Source organism: Melitaea cinxia, chromosome Z, assembly GCF_905220565.1.
Source record: "Melitaea cinxia chromosome Z, ilMelCinx1.1, whole genome shotgun sequence".
Lineage (NCBI taxonomy): Eukaryota > Metazoa > Arthropoda > Insecta > Lepidoptera > Nymphalidae > Melitaea > Melitaea cinxia.
In genome coordinates, this window is record NC_059424.1 from 15,072,594 (window position 1) to 15,098,005 (window position 25,412).

General features: G+C 31.5%; 1 protein-coding gene across 1 annotated transcript; it reads left to right on the forward strand.

Moving 5' to 3' along the window:
- The first annotated feature begins 251 nt into the window (after positions 1–251).
- On the forward strand, positions 252–24,905 carry LOC123668961. Its single transcript, XM_045602649.1, has 11 exons — positions 252–1,159; positions 3,992–4,123; positions 5,064–5,187; positions 8,878–9,037; positions 16,922–17,028; positions 17,709–18,394; positions 20,234–20,360; positions 21,084–21,247; positions 22,284–22,408; positions 22,919–23,119; positions 24,712–24,905. Exons 1-11 carry the CDS (start codon positions 770–772, stop codon positions 24,782–24,784), a joined length of 2,289 nt encoding a protein of 762 aa, XP_045458605.1. The 5' UTR covers positions 252–769; the 3' UTR covers positions 24,785–24,905.
- Positions 24,906–25,412: the final 507 nt, after the last annotated feature.

The window sequence follows — 25,412 nt, forward strand, 5'->3', positions numbered from 1 at the left end:
ATTGCTTATTACAATAAATTATTGTTAATCATTAAAATGAAAATAACATAACTTTAGATCATATATACTCCTATTGAAAATGTATATGAAATGAAATGAAATTATAATAATAACAATGTTTTAAACACGTTCTTGGATTACATACATTTTTACTTGAACTTTTTTTTGTATGATGTACCTGATTTTATGAATCTAAGCAATATTTTACTGAAAGAAACAAAGTGAAGGTATATCAATACTCATGTTTTTGTCTATGGTTCAGAACAGGTGGCCTTTTCTCAGCGATTCCTTTGCCCATGACCCCTGACAAAGCAAATAAAACTTTAAAAATATCTACGGTTGACGCCTTGACGCTAGTTGATAAATTTTGTTACAAATTTTATAAGATTGACACTAAAACTTGATGTCGTAGAAGTGATGTAATTAAACGGTCAATTCAATTAGAGATTTAATATTTCGAATGTTTTTCTGTGGGATAAATTTTTGCGCCATCTTTTACTCACGGAACAATTGTATAGTTGCGTCTATTATCATTTTACATGTGCGTGAAACAAATGTCAGAACATAAGACGTACGTAGAATTGTAGCTGTTTTGACAATGTAATACCGGAGGAATATAAGTAATATTGTTTCTTCCTACGGACTCTTATTTGTGGCGAGAAGAACGAAAAAGCCGCGGTAATGTTACGGACAAGTGTAGATTTGGTTAGCTAGGTTTTGACAGCCGGCGGGCTTGTCGTAAGTGATTTACGATTGGCTTCCTATAAAAATGAACAGTCGCAGTAGCGTAAATGAAACGAATTTGGTGAATTTCTCGGCGGATTTGTCGACATTGAACCAGTTGGACGCCAAAGACAGTTTGCTGAGTTTTCCCTTCGATCACATCTACGCATGTCACTCTCAAAGCTCAGATAGAAGGCAGCCTCTTCAATTGGAAAAAGAAGTGGAAATATCAACGCATTGTGTTACGGCAGAAGAAAAAAAGAATACTAGTTCTTCTGAGGTAACAAGGCTGTCAGAACAGCTCACTGTGACTGAGAATCAGAACAAAAAGCTCAAAGATCTGTTCATCTACCATTTGGATCTTATTCAACAACAAAACGAACTTATAAGCAAACGTGACAAGTTGTATCAAGCTTTAAAACAGGAAAATGATACAGTAAGTGTTTTAACTCTGGCTCGAAAAAGTAAATTTTTTAGAGCTTATATATCATGCATGTTATGCTTTGTTTACATACAAATAGAAAAGTTTCGAGGGCTGAAACTATAGTTACAGTTGGAGTTTCACATTGCCTATGAGATATTTAAATGTATTTCAAAATAATTTTTTACTAAATATATAGATAATCATCATTAATGCTTTTATTCAACACTAATGTGCATCTTAACATACAACATCATATTAAAATATAATATACATAGGCAACTTTAAATTTATTTTGTAGCTACCTATAGTTTAAACATTTATCAATGATTTAAAAATTAGGTTGATTATATCTGCTTTATTCCACAAGCAGCAAGTTTGTTTGACCCACGGCTTACATGTAAAAAGCTCGCTAAATAGAACGTTATTGTGTCCTCTGTTATACAACAGAAGTCAGATGTAACTTTTGTAACAAAGCTTTGGAAACGAATATTAGCTTAAATCGTGTTATACATCTTGACCTATCTCAATGCTTTTATTTTTAACATTGTTTTAACATAAATATACAAGTTATTAAATTAATACACTTAATTTTTTTTATCAATGTTTTAATTTTTTTAATTGGATAAAGTTAGATGAGTAAGAAACTAACTTTACTAAGAAATTAATATTAACATGTTTATTAGTATAATAAATATTATCTAGCACAAAAATTTTTACCAATCTTAACCCAGATTAAAAAAAATATATTCTTTAAAAATATCTCTAAGCTTTGCGATTTTAGCCATTATTAGAATTGTGCTGGTACTTCTTGAGTCTTGCAATGCGTTTTTACTTAAATAATGAAAGGCTTAACATTTATTTGAAACTAATTAAAGCACTATAAATTTGTTTAAAAAATTGTGTGGTTTTATGGAGCCACACTGCGTGAAACTTTTTTGGGTTTGTAGGCATTCAAAAACAGTGGAACAATTGCACGGATAAGTGAGGAATATAAATGCTACACGGTCAGCTGATGTGAGCTATGGACGCTGCCATATTGTCCTTAGCTGCTCTGTCATGCACCTTTCACTTTATTCCTACTTCGCGACATTTGTAATGCGACATGCGATAAATGACCAAAATTTTCTGCAGCAATAGAATAAAAGTTTTACAAAAAAAAATTTTTTTTTTGTTTCACTTAAAATTGATTATATTTGTGTACTTATGTATTATACTGCAAAGTTTGCCAACAATTGCTTAGCGAATTATTTAATACTGCAAGTATGCTCTATTGGCACAGCTGGAGGCTACCAAATTTACCTATCAGTCAAATTCGACAAAAACATTTACAGTTGAAATTGAATTAAACTGAACATACTATTTAAATTGCTATTTTTTAATATAAAACTAAAGTTGCTTGCATGTTAGGACTTTTATTTATATAACGTAAGTATTATGGTCATTCTCAAGTAACCGTCTATGTAAGGTTTTGCCTACGTGAATCAAAATCTTTGATTCAATTCATTACAAGTAAGGGGCCGTGCTTTTAATCATGTGATGTTTTTAACGGCTTTTTAACCCAAGGGGAGCGCCCTTGCTGATATGTGGTGAGGTTTTAGACTACCTGAGATTTTAGAATATTATCTACTTGTGAACCCAGCAACTTTTAGTAGGTACGAGGGGAAGGGTCTATGACAAAAAGAGGAATAGAACACTGTGAATGATGACTTCAAGTATTCATTTTCATAATTCAGTGTGCTTTATTAATATAATTGACAAATTTAAGTTTGATATCTTCAAAGTTAAATGTAAATTAAAATGTGATGTTATATTTTATTACTCGCGACCTCTGTCTGTCCATATTTTATAAGTATTATTCCAATTAGTTCAGTAGTTTTCGCAGTATAACTGAACAAAAGAACCCGGCTCTCCATTTATTAGTATAGATTCTAGTTTATAGATCGATAGACATCAACGTCTTAGGGTGCTTGTTGGTTAATTTTTTTGTTTCAAATTTGCTTATTCACCATAAATAAATATGCATTAACTCTATGTAACCAGTATCTTTCCGAATTCCTCCGTTCCTTTCCAGCCTCCTATGATTTATTAGTGACCCCTGATGTCAAAATTCTATCACTAATAATATAAGAAAGGTATGTTATTGAGAATGGTCATTATAATACACATGCTTAGGCTCTGCACAGCTCATAGTTTAATCACCTACAGTTCCTGCAAGATGATATTAAAATGAAACAACAAATTATTATAAATATTTCAAAGTACAGATATTTCACAACTTTCAAAAAAAAAAAATAGATAATAAACTTAATTTTGTAAAAGTTAAGGATTGTACTGCTATATATATATATTTACTGCTGGCTTTTGACGACAATATTTTTTGTATGTTGATACAGTAATTTTTTTAATAGTATTTTAAATTTTGTTTACTAACAAAATGAAGTTCAAAACAATTGTAGATTGTCTTAATAAAATTTTTTGTAAATTTGAGAAATATTCTATTTTTGTCTTAGCATGCTAGTGAAACAGTATAGGTTTGTTAAATATTTCTAAATCTTTTTAGATTACGTTTAATAGCATATAGCAGTGAGCTCTAAACATTTATATATACATGCATATATAATAATAAACATTATATCTTGCTATTATTTTTATTTATATTTTTTATATATACTATATATACATTTTCATGTATATTTTATTTATAACTATACCATTTTTTATTTTTATTTTTGTCTTGTGACTATAAACAAGTAAAACAAAGACGGGGAAGAAACATTTTTTTTATATATATCTATAAGCTCCACTACAAAATATATTATATATTCTGTCTATGTATTATTCCAGCTTAAGGCAAAATTAATTCGAATGGACAGAAGAGTAGGGTTGAGTCAACGGCACACTGTTAATCCTCCTCTTTACACACCAACATCGACTATAACTTCTGGTGTTCTCAAGACCGAACAGGGTGTTTCTCAGGTAAGTTTTATAATTCTATATCAGCTTAAGTGCTTTATTGTATTAACTTTAACAATAAAGTTAAAATACAAAGTAAATAATTATAATAGATAAAAATATCTCCATAAAGTAATATTTCATTGAAATTAATAACTGACCCAAAAGTTTCATTAAAAGGTAATAATAAATATAGGTATATAATTGAATATTCACGTGAAAATTATTAATTTTTTTCTAGTAATAATTTCGACACATAAATAGAATTTTAATTATACACTAAAGCGTAATTACGTTAAAATAGCTTGAAGCAAAAATGCTGAAACAAACATGTGTAAAATTTATTAATTATAGTGTAAAAGCCACCTATTTGAATGTGACATTTATGGATTGGTCGAAATGGACAAATTTTCCTGCTGCAATAAATTGAAATCGAACAATAGCCCTATAGTAACATACTTAAATTTTGTTAGTTAATAAAAGTAAATACACATTTAGTATTGTACAATATCAATACTGTTTTAATGGTCTGGCATTATTTTGAATAGGTATATGTTAAAAATATAAATTATCGAAATCTACAAGATATTTGTACAGTTATATTTTTTCTTAATGCTACAGAACTGAATTTTATTTAAACTATTTTAAATTAAATAAGTAAAATAAAATGTGATTTCTCAAGAGATAAATGCGATAATAAAACGAATATTACACGTAATTTATCTAAGGTTTGGAGATGTGAATAAAAAATTGCGCTGAAGCTATTCTGGTGCTGCTTCTGATGATTGTAATTTCAAGCTTCATTATTTTATTACAATTTTTTTATATTTATTAGTTATTTTTAGATTTTTTTATTATTATTTTATATTATTTCTAATTAAAGTCCCACCTCGATCCTTTCCCTATAGCCAATGTTGGCCTTATCAAATCCTCTCCTTATGTTCTTATATTAATTCGTTTTCAGATTATGTTAAATAGCTTTACAGAACTGCTTTTACCAGATAAAGGAAATTCATTTCTTTTTGATAAAAATAAAACTTTTGGACAGGGAGGGACATTCGGGATTGCGAGAACGAATATAGAACCAGGTGAGCTGAATTTTATATTAGAATATAATAAAATATATATAATTTATAAGATTTTAATATACTATATTCAAATAATATATATTATATTTTCGTATAATGTATTGATACTTTCGCTTTATTAGGGAGGAAATGTACCAACATTGTACAAATACTATCAAGGAGCAATTTTTAAGTCTATACATACAGTTATAAAAAGTGTTGGTTACTAAGTTAATAAATGTTTTTCTGAATACACTCGTGTCTATATTTTAAATTTCATGATAATTATTTCAGTTGAACTACACAAATTTGTATTAAAATTAGGGTTTTTAAAAACGTCTTTCGTTTTCAGAAAAACATAAACTTAATAACTAGAGGACGACGGATAGGACTTGAGTACAACATAATTGTGTTTGCTCGCAAACGATAAAAAAATAAACGACTTCAATTACATCGACAAGTAATACAATATAGGTAGACGAAAAAATAGTCGAGTAAATGCGCGTTATCAAAGATTACTCATAAAGTCGTTATCATTGGACACATTCATCATGCAATTGATGTTAAATGAGACCTCAAGATATGCATCAGCTTTCGATTAAAAATGGATTCATCGAAATCGGTGCACCCGTAAAAAGTTATGAGAACGTTGGTCGGCGAAAAATTAAGTAAATACTCATTATTAAATATAACTCGAAAAGTACTTGACGATACTCGATTAAATTTAAATAACACATTACAACTTCCATTAAAAAAATAATTATCGAATTCGATCCACGCAGTGAAAGTTCTGAGGTTACCATACATAAAAAATAATACAGTCGGTTTTAAAAGTCGAAATGTTTCTAACGTCTTATGCGTATGCGTTTTACTCAAGTGAAACTTAATGTAAATTTTAAATAATGCTTATTACGCTTTTATTTTGGTATGAGGAAATTGTAAGCGATTACGTACATACGAAATAGGGTATCCTACGTTCGTGTCAGCACACATTTTTCGGTTTTTTTTTTTACACTAAAGTGATTTTGGGCTAAACTTGTTTAAAATTACTTCCAACCATTCCTTGTTATAAACCTAGTTAATCGCAGTTAACTTAATTTTTTTGGTACATTGTTTTGTCGGTTTTTATAGTTCATAAGGTCGTAGTGGAACTTACACTTGATCGCTTCTTACTTTCAACTGAGGAAGAGGGGGTACATTATCTGTATGTCATATATTCTGCCGGAAGCATCGCGGCATGTGAAGTCTGATCTCTCATATCGACACATTTTCGAACTGTATTTTCTACCCTAGTTACGTATATTTTAGTTCTTCAGTCGAACTCTGCATCCTGATTCAAATGCATAAATACACGCTCAGAATGTTTTCTTATAATTATAATCCTATATTCTGACATAAATTTTGTCCATATTTTGTCAAGCTCTACTCTGCTCTACTGATCTGTCAAGTCTAGGGATATAGGTTCTTACATATGAAATACTAACGACCCGCCCCGGCTTCGCACTGGTGCAATGCTGATACTAAATATACTACAGAATGTCTTTATTTATAGTATGAAGCTAGCTTATAGCATAGTTATTAACATAATCACAACATTCAAATATGCGACGTTAGATTACACGTTATTACAGAATGCGTTGAAGAAATAAAGGTTCACTGCTCGTTCCCCGTAGGTGATAGCGTGATAATTTGTAGCTTATATGTTGACCCGACTTCTTAATAATATTCGTGCCAAATTTGAAGTAAATCTAACATAATATTGACAAAAATTTCCAAAAACTATATTTTTGGCTTCGGTATCGATTGTAGATTACACCAAAAGTATTTTTTTTAAATATTCAATGTACAGTTTTGACTTTTCTACCATTTTACTATATGTATAGATAAGGGTTAATGTAATAAATGACAGCAGACTAAACTTTCTTAAATTATTTTACTTGCGACCAAAAAATTTTGTTCTTAAAGAAACGAAATGACATTAAAATGTAATAACTTTTGAGGATTTTCTAACGTCGAATATACAAAAGAAGTACAAAGGAAGTAAAAGATATCGTGTTAGTTCAATTCATCGTGACACGTGTTATTATGTAGTAGTATGCTTGTCAATTGAATTCTGACTTATGAATAAATTGAATATTTTCGTGCTGAAGTGTTTTTTATTTTAAATTTGAAAACTATACACTGAATTATTTAGTAGGCATTACAATGTAAAATAAGGCGTAGATTCCTAGATACAATATTTTACATCGACCTATTGAACGAAAATCAGCTAGGTTGTTTTTTAAAGCGCAGCTTTTGGTACACAAAACATTACTTATTCAACGAGTCTACTAAGAGAGCTGTCGCAACTATATTCTTAAAAAAAAACAAGTTAAAAATCTTGAGTCACAAAAAATTGGTAGAAGTTTGATCTGCCGGAAAAAAAATCTTAAAAACTATCAACGCCATCTATTATACATCATCTATACCTAAAAGGTAAGTTAATCGTACAAAGTTGTATAAAACTATAATAATTGGATGTGTAAACGTCTCGAAAAATTATATGTCTTAGATTATACCCATTCATTGCATATTCATATTAGATAGCACCGTCTACATTGGATATTTGCGTAAAAGTTGGTTAGGTATGATACTAAAAGACTGTTTCACAGCTTGCTCGTAACGTATTGGATTGCTTATTGTGATCCACCAGATAAATGAAACTACTACGTGTACACGTTTTGAATAGAGATACACGACAGATGACAAATTCACTTTTTAAAAAAGCCATTAATTTCATTAACAAATATTAAAAATCTATTTATTTAAAGGACAAACAGATTACTAATACTACACGAAAAAGCTTATTATCATTTTATTTCAAAATATTATTAGAATTTAGAATAAAATATTCGGATAAAAACAAGATTTCGTACTTAGTAGGTAGTAAAACGAAAAATACTACGCAATTTTTATAGCGGTAAAACAGATCCTTAATGTCATCAATCAATTATTTTTTTTAAGGTTTAGATTTAATTAGCGGATATATAGTATATTTTATATAATTTTGTAGTCGTCGTGAAACATGAGAATAATAAAAAATAATTACTTCATCTGTTAGGAAAATTAAATTATCGTAATTTTGTGATACAAATAAAATAATTTTAAATAATCACAAACAACATAAAGGTATCTGTGCAAATAATTGATTTAAAAAAAATAATAATAAATACTCTATCCTCTCCCTCTCTTATGTCGAATGAGACTGTATTTCTGCAAAGATTATTATCATTTCTGATGAGTCATTGGACAATATTTAGGAACTGACTTTTGGACGCACTAAATATAATATTATGCTACATGCCCACTAGTTGCTATGGTGTACATGCATGAAAAGCGAGGTTAAATAGCTAATAGTGTCGAATTATTCAAATAAAAATGACACAAATGTTCAATGTTATAGGTCACATTATAGCTTTTTGACATTTTCCATTTGTTAATCAAACTTTTTTCCTACTGTATTGTCGATACACGTTGGTATGAGGTATATTTGAAGCGTAAATCCTCTTTAAGTAAGCTCAAATAAATATAACACAATCATAAATAATATATATGTACGTCCACGTTATGCCTCTCAATAGTCAATCATTCCATTAGTTTTAAATTAATCACCGTAATATTTGTATAATAATAATATTATTGCACGTAAGACTCACAGTTAGTTCTTTTCAGAGCTACCAAATTACACATCAGGCGACATAAAAGTTCCGGCCTTAGATAAAAAACACAATTGTGATAATTTTAAAATGATTGACAACAAGCGATCGATCATTAAGAAAGAGGTCAAGACTGAAAATCGCCCGGAGGCATTGTACACAGTTACTTCGAACAGGTATGCACTTTCTTCCGGACAGGTACATAGATAAGAGTAGGGTACATGGATAAGTAAGGCAACTACGAGTTTGTATGATAATGATACCGATCTACGTTTTAATTAAGCAATGAAGAAGGTGTCTGATACCGGAATTCTTAGTGTATCCCTAATTAATTTGTAGCACTAATAGAGTTTGATACTTGCAGAATATTTATGTTAAAACGTTACATAACGTCTTTCAAAAAATAGTCAAAATGTTCTTATGCTACTATAAATAAAAATATTTTGTTGTTCAAGCATCAAACTAAATTTCAAGCATAAAACTTTGTCTTTGATGGCTTTGTAAGTCTTTTATTTAACTCAAAATTCAGTTTTCGTGTGTGATTTTAAAATTTTATTAAAATTTGATAATAAGCCTTGGAATGTATACACCTTGATCATAATCAAAACAATAAATTCAATGAAGATATACAAAATTAAGATTACTCTAAATACGTATTTATGGAATTAGTATACGTAGTATGAATAGAACTTTGAATATGAGGGTGATAAAAGTTATTGTAACATATTATTTTATGTCAAACTTACCTTTTTTTTAAGTTTCACTTATTCGTCATGATGTGATTGTACTTTGTGCACGTTAAGCCCTCGGACCCGGTTGTTACCACGCGAACCTGATAGCGATCGTTACTCGTGGTAGGGAATATGTCCGTCAACCCGCATTGGAGCAGTGTGGTGGATTAGACTCTGATCCTTCTCCTATATAGGGAAAGAGACCTAGCAGTAGGATAGAAGAAGCGTATAATTTTATGAGGCTAAGATAATGGAATCGATTTTATTTCGCCATCCATAGTTAACGTTCTACAGACTTAGCGTCTTTCGCCACCGGTTTTTTTTAATTAGAAGCATTTGTCTCGATAAGCCAGCTCGAGCTAACTGAATCTACAACAAAATACAAAACACAATTATAGTACGAAATTATATTTCACGTAAACCAATCTAAACAATGTTGTATTGAAATTGGAAATAATTGACAGAAATTAGTTTTTAGAGATACATGCTCCTTTTTACAATGAAACCTCAAAAAACGAGTACATTAATTACTGGGATACGAATTTGAGTAAGGAGTCAAAACATGTATTTGACTATCTTTATCCAAATTGGTATTGAATTTTAATATTGTGTCGGCTGTAGTGTAAATTTACACCTGCATTGTGTATTTAATAGATTTTTCGACGAAATAGTTAATTACGAGTTAATTAAAAAACTTAAATGTCATGTTCGTGGAAAAGTAATTAGTGAAATTTTATTCAAACAAGTTAATACAGTTTGATAAGTGGTATATATTAATGATATACGGGTAAGATCGTCGATGAAAAATTACAAGACCCTCAAAAAATATTGTTGGAAATGCTCATTCCAGCTTAATTTTCCTAAAATTATTTTTGATTTCTCTAAGCAGGAGAAAAATAATTTTGACAATAATTCCTGGTCACGTCCATGGATACATTTTTTTTTATAGAAAGGGATTTTCTACAAGAAATCACTATTGTTAAAATAATTTAAGACTATCATTTATATACTTTATAATCGTTTTATTATAATATAAAGAAAGAACATTTTACTACAAGTTACATGGTGACAAGAAGAAAAGAACTACGGATCTGCCATAGATAACAAAAACATAGATTTTAACATAGATTAATTAAGTACATAGACTACAATATAAATGTACACATATACCAACACGCCTCCTTACATTTATATTGTAAAACATTAAGTTTTTTTATTAGTACAGCCATTATAAACTTTAATTTTAATTAACAACCTTTATTTTACTCTTTTAAATTTAACATTTCTCTAAATTTAATGAATTTAACATTTCCCAAAGCTTTTGTAAATATATCTGCAATATTATTTTCTGACTCTATTTTTATAACTTCAATACTTCCTAGCTTAACATTTTCATGTACAAAATGATAGTGAACTTCGATGTGCTTAGAATTCTTTGTAAAGTTTCCATATTTGGAAATAGCTACAGCTCCTAAATTATCTTCATAAATTTTAACTGGTTTACAAACTTTAGTAAAGACATCATTTATTAGACAAATAAGAAAATTTAATTCTGTTACTGCTTCTGATAAAGCTACATATTCAGCAAATGTTGAGGACTTTGTTACACTACTTTGTTTCTTTGATTTCCAGTAAATAATATTTCCAAACAATCTAATGACAAATCCTGTAGTAGATTTCCTATCTAAAATATCTCCTGCCCAATCAGCATCCACAAAACAATCTAGAATATCAGCATTATTATTATTACAATATGTTAATTTAAGATCTTTTGTCAAATACAAATACTTTAAAACTCTCAAAGCATACTTAAAATGAGTCTCATTATAACAGTTTTGAAATCTGCTTAAGTAATTTACACTATAAGATATATCAGGTCTAGTACCTGAACTAATATACAAAAGAGCACCAATCAAGTTTCTATATTTCACATTCTCATTAATATCTGATTGTTCCAATTTTAAATTTATTTCCATAGGAGTTTTAAACAATTTAGCATTCTCAATATTATAACGTTTAGCTAAAGACTCAATATAAGATTTCTGACTCAAAGTTAAGATATTATTTTGATTATACATATATTCAATCTCAATACCAATATAGTTTTTTACCTTACCAATATCCTTCATTTTAAATCTTTTAGACAATTTAGTTTTTATATCAACAATAACTTCTACATTTTCACAACATATTAATAAATCATCAACAAATAAAAGAATATAAACAGTTAAGTTATTTTCCCTTCTAACATACAAACAATAGTCATATTTACTTCTGCGAAAACCAAAATTAGTCAAGAAATCATTAAAACATTCATACCATGCACGGGGGCTTTCTTTTAAACCATACAATGATTTATTTAATTTATAAACTTTATCAGTTCCATTTTCATAACCGATTGGTTGCTTTACATAAACTTCAGATAATACTCTACCATTTAGAAATGCTGTTTCAACATCCATTTGATGTATAACTAAGGAATTTTGACAACAATAAGATAACAATAGTTTAAGCGTAGGCATTTTAGCAACAGGAGAATAAGTATCATCAATACAATTTGTTTGCTGAAAACCTCTTACTACTAATCTTGCTTTATATTCATTTTCGCTCTTCCTTTTATATACCCACTTCACGTCAATTACCCTTTTATCCTTGGGAGGTTTGTTAACTAAAATCCATGTGTTATTTTTCATTAAGCTGTCCATCTCACTATTCATTGCTTCTTTCCATCTCGCTGCCTCATTACATGTAGTCGCCTCCTGATAATCAGTTGGAGCCAAAGCGTCGCAGTAGTTACAGTATATGCAATAATAACCGAATTCTTCATCAAAACGAAGTGGACGTTTAACTTGTCTTTTTGTTCTTCTATCTTGCTCTTCATCTTCACTTTCTGCTACACTTGTTTCATCATTTTCTGAGTCTTTTATTGTATCTCTTTCCACTTGTGTATTTTTATCTTCCTTTTTCCCTTTTTTTATTTTATATTCAGTATTCTTTTCTTCCTCACTTTCAAAACCACATAATTTAACATCTTCCTCGATTATATCACAATTTCTAGCAATAATAACTCTGTTGTTTATTAACACTCTGTATCCAGTATCAGTATAACCAAGTAAAATTCCAACTTCTGCTTTCTTATCCCATTTAGACCTTCTCCGTTCTTCAGGAATTCTTACAAAAACCCTACTCCCATACATTTTTAAATTTTGGATGGATGGCTTCCTTTTGAAAAATATTTCATACGGCGTTTTCCTTTCAATAGTATTAGTTAAAGTTCTGTTTTTAAGATAAGCAGCTGTTTTAATTATTTCTGGCCAAAATCTCCTTTCTACCTTTGCTTCTGATAAAAGACATCTACCCATATTCATTAATGTACGATTGTATCTCTCTGCTGTTCCATTTAATTGATGAACATATGCTGGACAGGGTTTTATTATTATTCCTTTCTCTTTTGCGAACTGAAAAACTCTTGCATTCATATATTCCTTTCCATTGTCACATCGCAGTTCCTTTATCATCTTCCCTGTCAAGTTTTGTACTTCATTTACATATTGTACCAAGTAGTCATATACCTCATCCTTTGATCTGATACAATAAACTTTGACTAATTTGCTGTAATCATCGATAAAACTCAAAAAATATTTTTCTCCATTATATCCTGTAGTCTGATGTGGCCCATTTATATCCGTATGAACAATCTCTAATATCCCCTCTGCGTTTCGTCGATTATTATTAAATGGTAAGTTATGCATTTTATTTTCAATACATATTGCACACTTTAAATATTCATATTCAATCTCTTTAGGTAATCCTTCTAATGACTCATTTTTACACATTAATTCCAAATTATTAAAATTTATATGGCCCAGAGTACGGTGTAGTTTTTCCTTTACCGTCATATCCTTTTTACTCATATTTGCTTCCAATCTTTCTTCATACATGTAACTTTTCATCTTATACAGTCTTTCATCCTTAATTGCAATTGCTATAACCTTTCCATAATTATTATAAATTTTTGACAATTTCCTGCTTGAAGTGATTGAATATTTGTCAGTAATTTTAGAAAAACTCAATAAATTTGCCTTCATTTCTTTTACAAAGAAAACATTTGTCAAAGTCACTTCAGATTTTTGCCCATAGACTAAGAAGTAAGTTTTAATATTCCCAATTTTTGTAGCTTCTAATATTGTTCCATCACCAATTTTAACTTTAACAGGTTTATTTAATATCTCACAGGAATTGAAGTACTCATCAGTATTAATAATATGGTCTGTGCAGCCACTATCTAGTAACCAATTTATTTGACCTTTCATAGGCTTATCAGTCTCCCTCATTGTGTAAGTGTTATTTGAGATAATCGTATGAAAACTGTTACCTTGATTCTCTTGATTATTATGGTGATAATTTCCTGAGCCTCGTCCTCCGTTGTTATATGAACCACGTCCTCGATAATTTGGCAGACCACGTCCTCGGTAATTTGAAAAACCACGTCCTCTATTATAGGAAAAACTGTGACCTCGACCAGGGTTTACATTTCCAGATTTACAGTTTCTTCTCAGGTGGCCAGGTTTTCCACAACTAAAACAATTATATGATGGCTTGGCGACTGCTTTAAAAGCGTTTGATGTATCATTTGACATTTCACTCACATTTTCTATACTTTTCAATTTTATTTTACTCTTCAAATAATCAACAGTTCTATCCTTCTCAGGTAGTATATCCAATAAATCTCCCAAATGGCTGAAGCTTGATGGTAATGCCCTCAACATGTAATTTAATTTTTCCTGTTCATTTAAAGTGGCACCTGCCTGTTTCAATTCATTGATAGATTTTTCAAAATCGAGAAAAAATTCATCGACATCTGTATAATTTTTTAATTTTATGGCTTCAATTTTGTTTCTGTATACTATTTGTAATGCAGTTGATTGTTTTAAATACATTTCATCAAATTTCTTCATTATTTTGTATGACGTATCCTCTTCACAAATGTACTCTAGTTGTTTATTAGATATTGCGCTGTATATATAATTAGTTGCCTGGACATCTTTCTCATCCCAGGAACTATCATCCGATTTACCCTTTTCCCTTTTCACGACTTCTAAACATCCTCGATATTGTAGAAATTTTAGGATACGTATTTTCCAATTAGAATAATCCGCCCCGTCAAACACAGGAATACTTATCTCATTTTTCACCGCCATTTTGTCTTTCTTTATAATTTAAATTTCCGTTTCTCTTTATAATTTAAACTTTCGTAAACTGCATTCAACTTTGATAACCACGGACCTCTGCTACCATGTTAAAATAATTTAAGACTATCATTTATATACTTTATAATCGTTTTATTATAATATAAAGAAAGAACATTTTACTACAAGTTACATGGTGACAAGAAGAAAAGAACTACGGATCTGCCATAGATAACAAAAACATAGATTTTAACATAGATTAATTAAGTACATAGACTACAATATAAATGTACACATATACCAACAACTATCAATGATAAAATAGCCTTTGCAAACTGTTAAGTTTGATTAATGTAATTTTCTGTGTTGTAATTTTAAAATGTGCTATAAAGTATTAAATAAATTGAGTAAGTAAAACAAGACTTAATTTGCAACTTTGTTATCGTCGATGACTCAGTACTGCCCTATTTAATGTTTTAATACTACTTGTTTTATTTAAAAAAAAATTTTTGGTTGACTAATACGTCATCGTACTTGTAGCCGAAACTATACAGTTCAAATAAAATTTGACGCTTCTTACTTTTGTGTCGCAAAACTAAATATTAAGTAGTTTTGTAGAAATAATAGATTTCTGTATTGTTAACGGGGCAAAGTGAAGCAATTTCGGCGCCTTTTTTTTGATTTCGAATACATAATTATAACTCTCGTGATTCTTAGCGCTACCATCCCGACCTTAGGGCCGTAGATTATTGTTGTAATTTCAAGTATACTATCATAGATTTTATCCTTCACTCTCTTATTTTGGGACCTTTATATGTACCTACTATTATGTCCTTTTAAAGCGCATACTTATACACATAAATATATGATCAGTGATCCCAAACGTACGATAATTAAAGCCTACATACGACGTACGATCCCTACCCTAGGATCGTACGCGATTTGTACAATAATTTTGTCTGTCCTACCGAAATACTGAAAAGCTACGATTTCGCCACAAATTATGGATTTGGAGCAACGACCTTTTTTTTGGGCGACAAATAGTTGTTCTGTATTTGTACGATAATTTGAAGCAACGACGGCATCTTTTTTTTTTCGGACTGAAATTTGAAAACAGTTGTTTAGATTTTTGTTGGGGCGGAGGACCTTTTTTTTAGCCGACTGAAAACAGTAGTTCAATGTAATTTATACTTAAAACTTGAATTTTAATTATTTTTTGGGTACGATAATTATTCCGCAAGTACGATAATTTCACAGCACTTTGTCGTTCAGACGGGCAAAAATTTCTGGTAACACTGTGTATAATTTGTAGCCGTGTCGCGCCTTGTAGACCATACCGGTAAAAACGACCATGATTCAGTCAATTTTTAGTGGATTCGTAAGAAACCATAAAACCGAAAATACGATTTTTTCGATAAAAAGCGACCGTCAACGCTAGTCGTAAAAGCTCTTGTTAGTTATAAGGTTATAACTGATCACGAAATTAATTTTAAAACATATTATGCAGTCCGATATTCCAAGGCATAATATTTAAATTGATTGTGAACCAGTTTATCGCTCATAATTTATCCTTATTCAACTTTAAAATCATCTAGATATCTTTTTAAAAAAAACTTCTTTAATAAATTTGGCGTAATCAATAATTTTATTTTTCATTTCATTTATTAATTCGTTAAACGAAATGAAAATCATATTCTACTAACCTCCTTATAATGTTATTAAAACACAATTATGTATTTGTGGTATTGTATTCGAAAAATTTAAAAATAAAAGTTTGAACTGTCTAAGACATGTTTTTTCCTCAATTGAAATACACCCACACCTAAAATGTTATGTATAACTATTTAAAAATTGAAACTCCGTTTTAATATTACATGACAAGAAAAAAGTCTGTCAAACATAAGTTGCGTAATATAAGTAATTTCCATTTCTGTACTTTTCAGGACTAAATTAGGCTTTATATATTTTCTTACTTATTTGAAACTATTTTTAGAAAACATTTATAAGATGGTTTTGTAATAACTTATTTATTTTAAGTAATGTAACTTATATATTTTAAGTAATGTAACTTATATATTTGTTAGAAGTTAGTTAAATTGATTTTATTTTAAGTAAGTACAATTTGTTGTTATTATTTCAGTGGCACTCCAATAATCCAAAGAATACAAAGGAACAGGCGGAGGACCTCTGGCATTGGCAGTTTGAGTCGTATGACAAAGACTCCCAAGACTCAACCGACAGAAACCAGTACTTCGAAGAGTACGTGATTTTTACAATTAAATATATTTTTATGTTATTAATTATGTTATTCTTGTGCACGAAATGTTTTGCTCGTAAATCTATACTAATATAATAAAGCTGAAGAGTTTGTTTGGTTGTTTGAACGCGCTAATCTCAGGAACTCTGGTCCAATTTGAAAAATTCTTTCAGTGTTAGATAGCCCATTTATCGAGGAACGCTATAGGCTATTTTATTTTTTTCAAATAAACGCGTGTCAAATTGCGATGCACAGCTAGTACAGTAATAAACGAATAATTCAGAAACTATTAATATAAACTAAATATTTGATATTTTGTGTTTGTGTAATGGATAAGCACAACGAACAACTGGACTCGTTTTAAAAATTCATTCACTAGATTTATGACTGAATGAAATAGGTTATATTTTAACATGAGAAAATAGAACAGTTGAAATCTTATTAGCCATACGGGGAAAAGCTATTTAAATTATATTTTAACCAGCCTAAAAATATTGTTATAAATGAAAGTTTAAACAGATGATTACAAATCATTATGGATGGACGCCTGTTATTCTTTCAAACTGAATGTGTTGAACTATTTGCGATGGCACTTCTGTTGTGATACATGAATATCTAGATAAACACATGGTTGGCTAATAATTATCTGATATATATTTTTTAATTTCAGCAAAAACAAATACGGATCAAGGCTACGATAGATCGTATAGTGTTAACAAAAAATCCAAAATGATTAACACATACGGCAAGTCGAGAACTTCAACCATACCAAAGCGGACGTCTCAATTTACGGGATCGTTGTCAGATAGATTACGACTAATCGATACCACACCTACTGGAGAAGATCCCTATCAGCTCGGCGAAGCGGATATGAGGGAACAGTCTCCAATACCGAAGCTTATGTTGCAGAAAACCAATCACGGCAGAATGAAGATATCCTCGGATTCAACGGGTGAAACGTCCCGGCGAATCTACGACATGCCCGATACTAAGACGAAAATAAACAGGTTCATGTCTGCCTACGAGCAATCTAAGAAAGACCCGGAGAAAACGATGATGATTGACGAACCCGCCATGGATATGGTGAAGACTGAAACGGATATAGATTGGCGGATGTTCTCGGAAAAACCAGTTAACGATAGTAGCTTGTGCGACTTTGCGTTCGGGGAATCGAACAGTAATTTGTCATCAATAATGCCGTCGTTGGACGCAAATGAATTTCAGGAATTGTTCACGTCGGATGCGGCTCTGAATCTAGATAATTTAAATCAGTTAGATTATCCGACAGAAAAATTGGTTCCCGAAAAAACTAAGAGGCGGAATGCTCGGACCACAAGTTTTATAAACCCTGGCGATGTAAGAACTTTTTAATGTTAATTTGGTCAAATAGATTTTGTTAAATTTGATAGTTATTTTGTAAATTCCTTTTTTTATAAAAGTAAATTCCTTTTTTCGAAATATTTTTTTTCTTCAAATCTTGTTGATTCATAAATTAATTTGCGATAAGTCTCTTAAATAATTACATACCGATCTCACATCTGAGCCACGTCTATAAGTTATTTTTGAGGGTTTGTTCTGAACCGCCTTGGCACGAGACTCGACGAATTACAACCACTGGATCAGCCTGATTTGCAAAATGGCTACAATTGCGTAGACCACATCCATACTGTTCAGCCGATTATACAAAAGACTGAGAAGTATAATCAGCCCCTATATGGCATGGTATGGCATTTATGGATTACGCGAAATCGCTTCCGACTCTTTCGAGACCTGGGCTGTCATGGATTCTCTGCAGAGATATCCTATCGACTGGCGATGTTTCGAAGTACTGGCATGTATGTCGGGCACGGCGATAATGATCGTCCATATCCAAGACCAGCGAACAATATCCATTTTTCTTCGTCGTGGGATAAGACAGGGTGGAATATCACCAAAACTGTCTACTATTGCTGAAAGATGTCTCTAAGACCTTGGATTGGAGGAGACGAAGCATTAACGCCGACGATATCGTCATCTTTGCGGATACATTCTTACAGAAATCACCACATCTTAGAGGAGCTAGGCCAAGTGCAGGGCGGCCTAAATGAATCTTCCTGACGAGTCGGTCTTGCTATGAATTTAGACAAAACGATAGTTGTGTTTAACAACCAAGTTATACCGAGACCGTTACTTTCGTTTTGTCCAAGTTCATACCGAGGCTGACCCGTTGGGAGGACTCGTTTAGGCCGGCTAGCACTGTTGGCGAAACAATGTATTCGCCGTTGACGTTGATGCCTCGTTGCCCCCAATCCAAGGTCTTAAAGACATCCTCCAGCGCAGTGATAAACGGTTTCGGTGGTATTACATCTCCCTGTCTCACCCCACGCCGGATGTAAATGGGTTTTGTTCTCTGGTCTTAGATATGAACGATCATCGTCGCCGCGTCGTACATACATATCAGTACCTCGATATATCGCCAGTAGATATGACATCTCTGCAGAGAGTCCCAGGACCGCCCAGGTCTCGACAGAGTCGAAGGCTTTCTTGTAGTCCACAAATACCATCACAGCGGCTGATTATATTCTTCTGTCTTTTGAATAATCTGCCAAACAATATAGATCGGGTCTACGGTGCTGTAGCCATTTCGAAACCCAACTTGCTACGGTGGTTGGAATTCGTCGAGTCTTCTGGCGAAATGATTCGTAACAACTCTCGAATACAGCTTTTAGATATGGCATAAGTGAGATCAGTCTGTAATTTTTCAACAGAGACTAATCGCCTCTCTTAAAGACAGCACCACCACACTCTTAAACCACGCCTTCGGCGTGGTACCTCGGTGGATTGCCAGTATTTTTCATTTTTGTAGTATGTAGTACAAAAAATGTAAAATACTCCCTAAACTGTTACTCTTATGTATTGTATACCCATAATATTGTGGGTTCTAATAATACCACAGTACTACTGTACAGACGAATTTGATGCCTTTAATCACAATTAAAGCGTCCACAATAAAATGAAACCAACATCTTGGTTGGTCCTTATCATGTTAAAAACTTCTATTCAACAACACCCCCAAGCTGTAGTTTAATGACAACGGTTAGATTTTATCTTAAAACTCCATTTTTTTCCTTAAGTTCTTTACGTTGCGAGTTTTTTAATGTTAAAAGTGTACCATTTAAGTTGTAAGAATATAATTCTAGCTCTTAATAATTTTAGGAAGGGGAAGTTGAAATAAAACGTGGCGCTCCAAGCACGCGGGGTAGAAAGAGAGCATTCTCTGCTATTGGTCTGGGGAAACAAAATGCTAAGGGCCTAACTAAACCAAGAGCCACTAGAGGAAAGGGTAAGTAAGCGATTACAATTCGTCAAATCGTCACCCTTCAAATGATTGGACTTCAAGCACCATTAACAAGTTATAAGTATCTGATAATATAGAAAGCTTAAAGATATAATAGAAATAGATAATAATATTATAGTTATATAGTTGGAGATCACTCTTGCGTGCTTATGCCTACGTACCCGAAATTTTTTTAATCTTACTTATTAATATCAGTCAACACATCACATCGATTAGTCTAGTATACTATAAAGGTGAAGCTCCAGATATAGAGACATAATTAAGATTATAATTATGCTCGCTGTGACTCGCCTAATAACACTATTTACGATTTGGATATAATCGATGATCCGTACGAGGAGAGTTCGACAGTTAGAGAGAGAGTCGGAGAGACAGAGGGTCAATGCAGTAAGTATTAATTTTAAGCAGAACATTTTGTATCGTGACGAAGACGCGAGAGGCAGAGTGACTGGAAGGATGTTTCAATGTATCGTAAGCTTTGAATTTGTTTGCTTATGCGATTTTTTAACCTTTTTGTATGGCAAAGTTATATACAATTTTACAGTGTTTTTTTTTTTTAGATTATTTAAAAAAATAAAAATTTTAAATGTCTATCTGAATTTAAAATATCGATGTGTTGGCGACTCTCTACTTGCTGCGTATTTCAATGTTAGTAGATGTCATTTTTAATTATGTTCATAGTATTATAGCTAGTTTTTATTTCTGTAGCCGCATCTCGAGGGAAAAGGTCACCGGTACCGGGTATAATGACAAATAAACCATATCCGACATTAGTAGGCGACTCGGACCTTTCCTGGTATTTTGGCTTAGACCCAGACTTGAAACTTGAGGACATCGACCCACCGGCTGACAGCCAAGCCTCTACTGTCGAGGTGAGTTTATACTAAGAGCCGACCGAAATTTTGGTTTCGGCCACTTTCGGACAAAAAATCTAGTTTCGACCTTAGTTTCGATTACGACAAAAATAGATCTCAAGAATTAAATAATTGTTAGGTAATGAAAATTGTAAAACAAACTTACCTTGTGACGCAGTCGTCGTTGCTTAACCGACAAGCGTAGGAATAGAACTAAAACAATACTTAACATTTTGAAGCACAGATGCTATATGTCGTATTTAGAGAGTTTGATGGGTTTTTTAAAAAAGGTTATATGTACTTTTAGCAACGTACACGCACCAAACTATCGGGTACCTTTACTGTAGCGTACCACGCGTCGTGGTTTGAAGTATTTTTATTCTATTACACTTCATATTCAAAGTTCGTAGTGGTATTGTTTTCTTTATTTACTCCAATGCTTTAAATCCTCTATAAAAGATTCTGAAACAGTTAGCTTATTGCCAATATTAAAACACCCAATGTCCTCTTAACCACAATATCATCCAAACGGATGATATAATGTCGTGTTGCATAATAACACTCCATTTTTTTTATTCGAATAACCTACTTTTTTTACGGCGCGCGGCATTCTGGTAGTGAAACACATTACAATGTTCTTTTTTTGAAATTCATACAGATACCACGCATCGAGCAGTAAAAATGTGGCTGTCTGTTGAGCAAACCCTTTGCACAGAATCGATCAAAAAAAAAACCAAAGAGGTGTAATTAAGATATTCAGAACAACATTATATCATCCGTTTGGATCATATTAGGCTACTAGGACTGGCTGTTTTAATGTTAGTAGTAAGCTTTCTGTTTCAGAATCTTTTATAGAGGATTCATATTATGGGTGTAAATAAAGTCTTGTATGCAACTGTTGATAATTAGATAATAAAACAGTCATGTGAAACTATTGTCACACGAGGCGAAGCCGAGTGACCACCCAAACTCGTGTGAAAATCCACATTCCCTATTTTAATACCCTTTATTATACAACAGTTGTATTAATAACTAATTTCGTTCTTATCAACAGGTACCGAGATGGCGTGAAAAGCCTTACACTAGTTGTTACACGCTTGAGGGTACAGAGAATGTTGATGACAAAGTTTTTGAGAAACGACATCAAAAGCTCGAGGCTGAAGAGAGGCGGCAGCTGAGGTAATTATAATGAATATACTCTACATAAGTTATCAAAAATGTATATTATATGAAGCTGGGCCAAAAAAAACAACTATTTTTTTTAAGTATTTCGAAAATGTTATTTAGGACGACTAAAAAATATTGTGAGGATTTGAGCCCTTAATATTAATAGGTCTATCATCACAATTTTTTTTTCTAGAGTAGGTTTTTGTCTCATTGCTTCTAGACCATTGAGCAGTTATTACAAATGAAATTGACTTGGAAACATTTTTTAAGAGAATTAGACGTTCACCAAAAAAAAAAACCGATTGCTTTTTTTGTGAGATGAACCGTTTTCTTATAACAATCTTTCTTATAACAATACTGTTTTTTTGCACGACTGTTCCGTGAAGCTTCATTGAGAGTGAGCTTTACGAGCGGTCTGGTAGTTCTAATGCACGAAATTTCAATTATAAGTACGGTACAAAGAGGTCACACTACTTTAGCTCCCACATGTAAAAATATCAATTTCTACGCCTGTAATTCTAGGTGGCATATGAGGCGGATAAGGGAGCAACGTCACGTAGAACGGTTACGTTTGAGACAAAGAGATTCGTGGAGTTCAACTGTAAGCGCGCCCTCTGTGTATTCCGTATGGCCTCGGCCGCAACAAGACGCGAGGTTCATTGAAATAACTACGGAATTACCTGTGACGGCGTTTGGGGAGCCATTACCTCAGCTGCCTGAATCGTGAGTATATCAAAACTATATGTTAATTTTTGTCTAAACCAGTATTTTAATTTTAATTTTTATTTTCATAATATTGGTGATGTGTACTTGTACAACAATTTATTATTCTTTCTTTTGTAAAATATATATATTTATTTAACCAATTATATAATACAGTTTTCGCTTTTCTTATTACTTTCATATTGATTGTTGAATTAATGCATTTTGTGATTACCTTTTTAAAAAGAAATAAAATTAAACTTTTTAATGGACTATGTAATTTATTTCTTTTTGTATTACTGTTGTAATTTCTACTCGTAATTCTAATAAATAAATAAATCAACATGGCAGAGTCGGTAATGGTTCGATATTGTTGTTATTTCAATATGTACAACCACCTTTGGTTGCTTTTTTAATAAATAATACAATGAAGTTCATTAGCCCACAATTTTTCCTATCAATCGCTGCCTTATGATACACAACAGTATTTATAACTCCTTCCACCATCGGTGGGTAACAAAGCACTTCTCGTATAATTTAATCTCTTATAATTTCTGTTCTCCATGGATATTATTCAATTCAATCAAAAAGATAAAACATAATTTTTCATTTGATTAAGAAAAATAAACAGGAAATACTGCGATCCGAGCGCAATTAAAAGTAAAAACAAAAATTGATTCCAAAGCCATAGCAAATTTTTTGTTGGCAGAAATATCCTAGATGTTTTGAATTAAGATTTATTAGTAATTGAATATTATTTATTTTGTGCTTGTCCGTAATAGCAGACAAAACATATAACGTAGACCTGGCATATACCTCTTTCTCCATGTAGGAGAAGGATTATACTATGTCATATAATTTGCAAATGTCAACTAATATAAAATAAAAGAAACCAAAAGTATTAGCTAACAATTTAATTATAAATATATAAAAATATGACATGTATATGATGAGAAAAACACGACAAATAGGTCACAAAAAATGTTATTCCCAGAGTTTTAAAGTTTTAGGGAGGGGCTTTCAGCTCTCCTCTAACTGTATCCAATCTGTATAACAGCTATAAAGTCTTTATATCTGTTATATAGAGTGTACACACGTGGGAGGCATTCAATTAGGTAAACTACATTTACATACACGACATATACGACATACCTTTTCTACCTTTGTGATGACTCAATTTTTTTTAACACAAATGGACTATTATTATTCAAATACGTGGGGCGCATAAGTTTCCGGAATGAATAAGAAAAAAATACTATTAAAGGCCAAAAATGAATTGTTTTTCAAAATATTCTCCCTTTGCATTAATGCACTTTTTCATACGATTAAACCAATTTTAAAAACATTTGTGCCACTCCTCCGCGGTGACCTCATAAACGTGTTTTTCATAATCTTCGACGGCCTCTTCTGGTGATGAAAATCGTTGATAAAACGAACTGCATTCTACAGCCAAAGTTCCATTTTCAAAATTTGTAATTACTTTTTAAACATTGTTTATGTAACTTGCCAGTTCCGGAAACTTTTAGCGTGCCCTTTTTAGATTAGGGGCAGATTTTTTAAAGCCATGTTTTAAATGAATACAATTCTTATTATGCGAATTATTATTATTACAGAGATTTTATGTTGCCGTGGGTTCGGACGTCTAAAGCTCTAAAGAGGTCAAAAAGATCGAAAACTCTCCACTGAAGCTTAGAATTCCCATTGCAGAGGGAATGGACAGTATATATTATATGTAAAACATTTGTGTTTAATGTGTCTATGAAATTCTACAATAAAAAAGGAAAAGTGTCCAGGACATGATATATTATAAGAGAAAATAATGTAGTTAGTCTTAAATAAGTAATATGTAAATTTATCTGGTAAATGCTATTTGCTTCAAATATTACTTTCAAGCCGAAGCAAGGACTTAGGCTGGTACTGCTAAGTTTTAGGCGGCGTCGATCGCTATTACAAATAAATTAATCGCGTTATACTATTGGCATATGTTAATTTTTATTATTTATTAACTGATAACCTTGTTATTGAGTTATTCAGTATCGTGCATGTATGAAGATTTAGTATAAGGAAATGTTAACAAAAAATTCTAATTGTTAAGTGTTAGGTGTTCTGCGGCTTCTCTTGCGACAGTTATGTAAAGTTATAGTTACAATGAAAATAATCGAAACAAGCGAAAAATATTTTTTATTTTTGATTAATTATCAATATATCAGTATGTATTTTTGCAATTGATCAACTGAATTTAGTTTAATTAATGTAGATTGGTTCACTTTATAGTCAAATAACCTACCTTGTACATATTTAAGCTCCAATAATT

Bases quoted from the DNA above. Each gene is read 5' to 3' on its own strand.
- LOC123668961 (XM_045602649.1), top strand. From the start codon at position 770: ATGAACAGTCGCAGTAGCGTAAATGAAACGAATTTGGTGAATTTCTCG. The intron at 9,038-16,921 runs GTATGCACTTTC...TTATTATTTCAG, and splicing joins TACACAGTTACTTCGAACAG to TGGCACTCCAATAATCCAAA. The intron at 23,120-24,711 runs GTGAGTATATCA...TTATTATTACAG, and splicing joins TTACCTCAGCTGCCTGAATC to AGATTTTATGTTGCCGTGGG.